This window comes from Otolemur garnettii, unplaced genomic scaffold (genome assembly GCF_000181295.1).
Source record: "Otolemur garnettii isolate 467f Iridium unplaced genomic scaffold, OtoGar3 scaffold00024, whole genome shotgun sequence".
In the NCBI taxonomy this organism is placed as follows: domain Eukaryota; kingdom Metazoa; phylum Chordata; class Mammalia; order Primates; family Galagidae; genus Otolemur; species Otolemur garnettii.
The window spans coordinates 22,028,255-22,036,155 of record NW_003852419.1 but is presented as its reverse complement, the minus strand read 5'-3'; the positions used below and the strand labels follow the sequence as shown (position 1 = coordinate 22,036,155).

General features: G+C 40.0%; 2 protein-coding genes across 2 annotated transcripts in view; one reads left to right on the top strand and one right to left on the bottom strand.

Moving 5' to 3' along the window:
• The window catches only part of RAB1A (RAB1A, member RAS oncogene family), a 37,901-nt gene extending 34,787 nt beyond the window's left edge, over nt 1-3,114 (top strand). Inside the window, exons 5-6 of the mRNA XM_003787966.3 lie at nt 812-943; nt 2,293-3,114. Coding sequence (XP_003788014.1) covers nt 812-943; nt 2,293-2,490 — 330 coding nt within the window. The 3' untranslated portion in view covers nt 2,491-3,114. The remainder of the gene's footprint in view (nt 1-811; nt 944-2,292) is intronic.
• A 4,008-nt stretch (nt 3,115-7,122) lies between these two features.
• Nucleotides 7,123-7,901, bottom strand: part of CEP68 (centrosomal protein 68) — a 15,563-nt gene continuing 14,784 nt past the window's right edge. The window contains exon 6 of the mRNA XM_012804025.2: nt 7,123-7,341. The gene's annotated coding sequence lies outside the window, so the exon portion shown is untranslated. The remainder of the gene's footprint in view (nt 7,342-7,901) is intronic.

The following is a 7,901-nucleotide window of genomic DNA, read 5'->3' as shown; positions in this document are numbered from 1 at the left end:
CCTCCCAAGTAGCTGGGACCACAGGCGCCTGCCACAACGCCTGGCCATTTTTTGGTTGCAGCCATCATTGTTGTTTGGCGGGCCCGGGCTGGGGATTTGAACCCGCCACCTTAGGTGTATGTGGCTGGCACCTTAGCCGCTTGAGCCACAGGCGCCGAGCCAAGATAAACTTTGAAAATCAGAATTAATTTTTCTCATAGCAAATGTTAATCTTCACTTATGCTATGAAATTATAGCTAATTAGGAGATAATACATAGACATGTAGATTCAGTGCTATTGGAAGAATTGGATAGGTGATATCAACAGGAAAAAGAAATGGTTCTAATTGTGAAAGTCTCTAGTAATTGCCATGAAATATTTTAAAATAAAAAATTTCTTCCACTAAATATGAGTGGAAAAGAACAAGGCTGTTTATTCAATAACATCTTTTGATATCTCTCACAGTACCCCTTAGTAGGTCATCTTATTCATAAACCACAAGTTTTTCAAATTCCAAAACCAGGTTTTGCAGTATATTTAGATTGCATATTTCAAAATAATTGGGTTTGCTTGAGTTGTAGTTTAATATTAAGTTCCCTTTCAAATGAGGTATTTTCATTTTTAAGCCTTCAAGCTCTTACTTGTGATTCATTTAGGTACTATCATTTTTATGTATTAGTTCACTCCTTACTTAATATTATATAGTTATAACTAGAGATGTTTTATTTTTTATTTTTTTGGTTTGGTCAAAACAAACCTGTTAATCACTTGTTTCAGTAACAGTTGTGCTCAGAACTATATTACCATGCTTTAAGATGTCTGTCTTTTTAGGAGTCCTTCAATAATGTTAAACAGTGGCTGCAGGAAATAGATCGTTATGCCAGTGAAAACGTCAACAAGTTGTTGGTAGGGAACAAATGTGATCTGACCACAAAGAAAGTAGTAGACTACACAACAGCAAAGGTATGTTTAAAATTTGAATTTCAAACTGAATTTGAAGATGTTGGATTTTTTTTTTTTTTTTGGAGACAGCGTCTCATTATGTCACCCTAGGTAGAATGCTGTGGCACCACAGCTCACAGCAACCTTAAACTCTTTTGCATGAGCCTCCCAAGTAGCTGGGACTACAGTCACCTGCCGTAATGCCCAGCTATTTTTTTGTTGCAATTGTCATTGTCATTTAGCTGGCCTGGGCTGAGTTTGAACCTGCCAGCCTTGGTGCATGTGGCCAGTGTCAAAATCACTTGCTAAGGACACTGAGCCAAAGGTGTTAGGTTTTTTTTTTTTTTTTTTTTTGAGACAGAGCCTCAAGCTATCTCCCTGCCCTGGGTAGAATGCTGTGGCATCACGGCTCACAGCAACCTCCAACTCTTGGGCTTAAGTGATTCTCTTGCCTCAGCCTCCTGAGTAGCTGGGACTCCAGGCGCCTGCCACAATGCCCAGCTATTTTTTGGTTGTAGTTGTCATTGTTTGGCAGACCTGGGCCGGATTCGAACCCGCCAGCTCTAGTGTATGTGGCTGGCGCCTTAGCCACTTGAGCTATAGGCGCCGAGCTTGTTTTTTTTTTGGAAATAGTTTCACTGTCATCCTTGGCAGAGCACTATGGCATCACAGCTCACAGCAACCTAAACTCTTGGGCTGAAGTGATTCTCTTGCCTCAGCCTCCTAAGTAGCTGGGACTACAGGCACCTGCCCCAACAACCAGCTATTTTTTGTTGCAGTTGTCATTGTTGTTTAGCTGGCCTGGGCTGGGTTTGAAACCGCCAGCCTCAGTGTATGTGGCTAGCTCCATAACCACTGTGCTATGGGCACCAATCCAGGGTGTTAGATTTTAATTGTGGCAATAGTCACCTTAACTTTTAAAAATATGGTAGCACTGGCTCAGCGCCTGTGGGTCAATCGGCTAGGGCGCCAGCCACATACACCTAAGGTGGCAGGTTCGAATCCCTAGCCTGGGCCCGCCAAACAACGATGGCTGCAACCAAAAAATGGCCGGGCATTGTGGCCGGCGCCTGTGGTCCCAGCTACTTGGGAGGCTGAGGCAGGAGACTCGCTTGAGCCCAGGAGTTGGAGGTTGCTGTGAGCTGTGAGGCCATGGCACTCTACCCAGGGAGATAGCTTGAGGCTCCATCTCAAAAAAAAAAAAAAAAAAAAAATATGGTAGCACTAAAATACTTTGACAGTGTCAGTTTTGTATAGTGTCTGTCTGGATCCAGTGAATGTAGTCCTTCCTTAGTCTCCAGTATAGATGGTAGCAATGCACTAAGTAAAAAAGATTTTTCAATTTTAATTGTGCCTTATTATTATTGTAGGAATTTGCTGATTCCCTTGGAATTCCATTTTTGGAAACCAGTGCTAAGAATGCAACGAATGTAGAACAGTCTTTCATGACTATGGCAGCTGAGATTAAAAAGCGAATGGGTCCTGGAGCAACAGCTGGTGGTGCAGAGAAGTCCAATGTTAAAATTCAGAGCACTCCGGTCAAGCAGTCAGGTGGAGGTTGCTGCTAAAATTTGCCTCCATCCTTTTCTCACAGCAATGAATTTGCAATCTGAACCCAAGTGAAAAAACAAAATTGCCTGAATTGTACTGTATGTAGCTGCACTACAACAGATTCTTACCGTCTCCACAAAGGTCAGAGATTGTAAATGGTCAATACTGACTTTTTTTTTATTCCCTTGACTCAAGACAGCTAACTTCATTTTCAGAACTGTTTTAAACCTTTGTGTGCTGGTTTATAAAATAATGTGTGTAATCTTTGTTGCTTTCCTGATATCAGACCGTTTCCCGTGGTTGGTTAGAATATATTTTGTTTTGATGTTTATATTGGCATGTTTAGATGTCGGGTTTAGTCTTCTGAAGATGAAGTTCAGCCATTTTGTATCAAACAGCACAACTGGTGTCTGTCACTTTCCATGCATAAAGTTTAGTGAGATGTTATATGTAAGTAAGATCTGATTTGCTAGTTCTTCCTTGTAGAGTTATAAATGGAAAGATTACACTATCTGATTAATAGTTTCTTCATACTCTGCATATAATTTGTGGCTGCAGAATATTGTAATTTGTTGCACACTATGTAACAAAACAACTGAAGATATGTTTAATAAATATTGTACTTATTGGAAGTAATACCAACTGTATGGTGATAAGTATTTTAATTCTTATGGTTAAAGGGAAATAGAGCCTTGCATTAAGAACAGCCATTTGTGTGTGCAGCCAAGGCATTCTAGACCTATCTTAGAGGAAAATCTAATATTTGCTTTTCTAGATAATATACCTGATAAATGACCCACAGAGGCTTCTGTGCTCAGTAGGGATTTAACCAACTCTAGCAGTTTAGGGAGCTCAAATTGTGTGGAAAACAAGTTTAGACTATATGCTGTCAGCCCATTATCTCTGATCCTTCTCTAAAACCATTTGAAATGGCTTCATTTATCAACTTTTTGCTAATTCGTATCTGTGGTAGAGGTGGAAATTCGCACACCTTTCCTGTTGGCAAATGATCAGACTAGCGTGTGCTAATGTTTCTCCCATGCTCTCTTTTGTCAACTAGTTCATCCTCCACAAATATAACTTAAAGTTGGAGGAGAGTTAAGCATTGATGTAGAAAGCAGGAAATTTTGCCCTAATTTTAGAGATTATATCCCTAAAAATTAACTGAAAACATGAATGCTGGGTGGGAATAAGTGAGGAAAATATATTTATTTCAGTGAAATTTTGCATGTGTGAAAGATCCTAGGGTTTGTTTTTATTGTGGGAAAAATTAATCTTCTGCTAATACTGGCATTTTAAGGTAATAGAGGTCAAAGATTGTATCCTTAGGTTGAAGCAGCAGCCAAAAAATCTTAACACAAGGCCTTGGAATGTGGCTGCTGGCAACACATTATATTATGGCTTCCATAATTTAATGATAAAATTTAAGGGAAAAACAAGCCAAAAATTACAGATTTTTTTTTTTTATTTTTCACTAAACAGGCAATTGAAATACATGGTACAAAAATAAGTGGTAAGATTATTGTAAAATGAAATGGACAGAATATTCAATTTAATTTTCCATCTATGAGAATTTCACAATAAAATCATAGTTTACTTTGTATTATAGGCGTGCTTGTTGGATCTATTTATCCTCACATAAGGCAACTAACAAATTCCTGAAGTTACCAATAGTTGTTTGGGTGATCTTTTAATGTTTTAGGTATTTTGGGGGGTTTTGCCTTAATCAATACACCATAAAGGGGGAAAGAATTCAGGAACTATTTTCTAAAGTAGGTAAATGATGGAAAACAAATGTTAGACAGTGTGATGCTGTGCATTTCAGTTTTATACAGCCGAAGTTCAAACTGCAGGCTTATTCTTAGAAAGTTAGCAGAGAAACACTGTGTGAATTTAAGATGTGAACATATTTACAGGCTTACTTTGAAAAATTCTGTAGTAGTGTTCTTTCCCTCAGAGCAGTCAAGCTTGGGAATTAGCACAACACATTTCAGCATGCTGCACTGTTTGCTTTTATGTATATGCCAATAAATGCAGTTTTGAACACTATATATAACCATTTTTACCCCCATTTTCAAGTACAAACATTTCAAAAATGTTTGAGTTTTAGTGAATTACTGTTCGTCACCATTTTAAATGTAAGTGACTGCCATTAGCTTACCTAGTAGAGTGTTTAAACCCAAGCAGTTGCAAGCTCTGAGAAATCCTTACAGAGTGATAGCCATTGTTGGTCTGAGCAGTAACTTCCTGTTCTTTGTGTTTGTTTTTTTTTGAGACAGAGTCTACAATCTGTCACCCTGGATAGAGTGCATCACAGCTTACAGTAATCTCCAACTCTTGGGCTTAAGCAATTGTCTTGCCTTAGCCTCCCAAGTAGCTGAGACTACAGGGGTCTGCCACAACACCTGGCTATTTTGTTGTTGGTGGTGTTACAGTTGTCATTGTTCCAGCAGGCCTAGCCAGGGTTCAAACCTGCCAACCTTTGTGTATGTGGCCGGCGCCCTACTCACTTAGCTACTGGTGCTATCTGTTCTTTGACTTTGGATTGAAATTTCCTTTAGCATATTATTTACATGGTGCCATCCCAGCATATCTTAAATCAAACCTTGTGTTCCCCATTAAACTTCAAAATAGCTCTGTACTGACACTGTCTTCCATTTGCTGATGAGCTTAGCTTTGGATCTATAAGCACCCAAGTCTTAAAACTGGCTTTTAGTATTGCCACTTCCTTATAGACTCAGATCCTGTCAACTAAGGGGCTACTAAGAACTTCTATTCCAGTGTGGCACCACAATGCACCAGCCAGCCATCCTACTTGAATGGAACCCAGCCATGTTTGCTCATGGAAATGATGCTGGCAACATCTTACTAGGCTGAAACAGTTTCAACTTGAGTTTTAAGGGAATAAGGTCTTAAACCTCTTCAAACATGGCTAATACAATTGTGTTGATATCCTTCAGTGGTATTTAAAACCAGATTGAGAGCACCTTTAGTCACATCTTATTTCAAAGAGAATGAACAAAACTAGCTCTTAAGTTCACTCTAGGTAAGGTAGAGAAACAAGAGTATTCCAAAAATGAAGTGTTCTGTGAAATTTTCTGTCTGTTGAAGCTGATTATAATTAAGCTGAATACATACAGAATGCCACATTTTGCATTTAATGGGCATAATTTTGACCAATAGTTTATGATTAGAGGATGTACTCTTCAAAATGTAGGGTTTTTTTTTTTTTTTTTTTAGTTTTTGGCCCGGGCTGGGTTTGAACCTGCCATCTCTGCATATAGGGCCAGTGCCTTACTCCTTTTGAGCCACAGGTACCATCCCTAAAGGTGATTTGCTGTAGTCTTTTTTTTGTTTTTTAAAATCTAGGTTTTAAAGAATGTTATACATACACACTTATAATTGATAACATATATCAATTATATAATAAAAGGACTTCAGTTCCCATTATATAGTGTGCTGTCCTACCAGGAAGGCCCACAAAGAACTTTAAAAAATTCTTCTCTGTAGGCTCGGCGCCTATAGCTCAACCGGCTAAGGCGCCAGCCACGTACGCCTAAGGTGGCAGGTTCGAATCCCCAGCCCGGACCCGCCAAACAACAATGACGGCTGCAACCAAAAAATAGCTGGGTGTTGTGGCAGGCGCCTGTAGTCCCAGCTACTTGGGAGGCGGAGGCAGGAGACTCACTTGAGCCCAAGAGTTGGAGGTTGCTATGAGCTGTAATGCCACGGCACTCTACCCAGGGGGACAGCTTGAGGCTCTGTCTCAAAAAAAAAAAAAAATTCTTCTCTGTAGATCTGTGGTTACCAGCAATAACTGATTTTGCTTCAAAAAGCTATAGAATAATGCTTTCAATGGTTGATCTTAGATTCCCCTTCCCCAACCTATCAAGGTGTTCATGTGTCAACTCCCAGCAACAAAGAATCCTTTTTGCAGTGCCTGTGGCTCCGTGGGTAGGGCACCAGCCCCATATACAAAGGGCGGTGGTTTCAAACCCGGCCCTGGCCAAATTGCAACAACAACAAAAAAGAATCCCCCTTTTCCTGTCACTACTGACAGCTTGTTTCTGTACTGAACCAGGCTGTGTGATCCTATCCATTCCCTTCCCTGACCCTGGACTGCTCTTCTAAGGGAGAGTAGGAGTGGAAGGATGAGTCCTCCCAGAGGACCGTTAAGCTTGATCATCTCCAGAGCCATGCTGAAGTATGATGGTAGCTCCTCAAGTCCCTGACACATTTTCTTTTAAGATACTGTTAGGCAGGAAGGTACAGACCTAGACTGAAGTCCTGAAGATGCAGAAGGTGGCACAACAATCCAGAGTAATTTGTAGAGGTTCTAGTTATTTATCGCTTTTTCTACAGAGGATTAAAGTGTTTTCTCTCTAAATCTTCAAAGAGATTTATAAACCTAAGTTTAGTTTTATGAATAGATCCAAGTTTCTGGCCATTCACTTTTTTCGTCTTTTGTTTTAGGTCCTCTTTTATGCCTGAGAATATCAAGTATTTGGAACCCCCTTTCTCTTCCCAGCCTTCTGTAAATGATCTCAGCAGGTGGAACAGTTGAGATTTGTCCTCACTTTTTAAAAATGGATAGAGGAGGCAAGACCATTAAAGTCTTATTTTATCAAAAACTGCAAAGCCACATGCTCTTTGTAGAGAAGCACCGAAAGGAAAACCTTAGTGTGGAAGGATTCATTGTAAATGAAAATGTAACTCAATAGCCCTCATTTAAGGAATGGTATTTTAAAGCTAGTATATTAGAGTTAAGTTTCTCCTTTGACTTCAGTGTTGAATGGTTCTTGCAAGGACTTCTTGAAAGTTTTTCTCTTCACCCAGCATTTGGCTCACATCTCTGCCTAAGGAAATGCCTGAAAGAGAAAGAAGTATTGGTCACAGGCATAATGTTGTAGAGAAAAAAGTGACAAGAGCAGTCCCCTGCATTCATTTTATTTTATTTTTTTGAGAAAGAGCCTCAAGCTGTCACCCTGGGTAGAGTGCTGTAGCATCACAGCTCATAGCAACCTCCAACTCCTGGCTCAAGCAAGTCTCCTGCCTCTGCCTCCCAAGTAGCTGGGACCACAGGCGCCTGCCAATTTTTTGTTTGCAGCCATCGTTGTTTGGCCGCCCCGGGCTGGATTTGAACCCGCCACCTTAGGTGTATGTGGCTGGCGCCTTAGCCACTTGAGCCACAGGCGATGAGCCACCTGCATTCATTTTAGAAGGTAACTACTCCAAGTTACATTGATGCAAATGTAAGAGTAGCTATATGTCCCTGCTCTTGACATATCTACAGTGAGTTTTCACTTAGGAAATATTTTTTTTTTGTTAAATTCACCTTTATTTCTGTTCTTTCTGCCGCAATACAAGAATCACCTAGTTAAGCACTACAAATATTTTATAGAAGACGTTTCTTTTTTTTTTTTTTTTT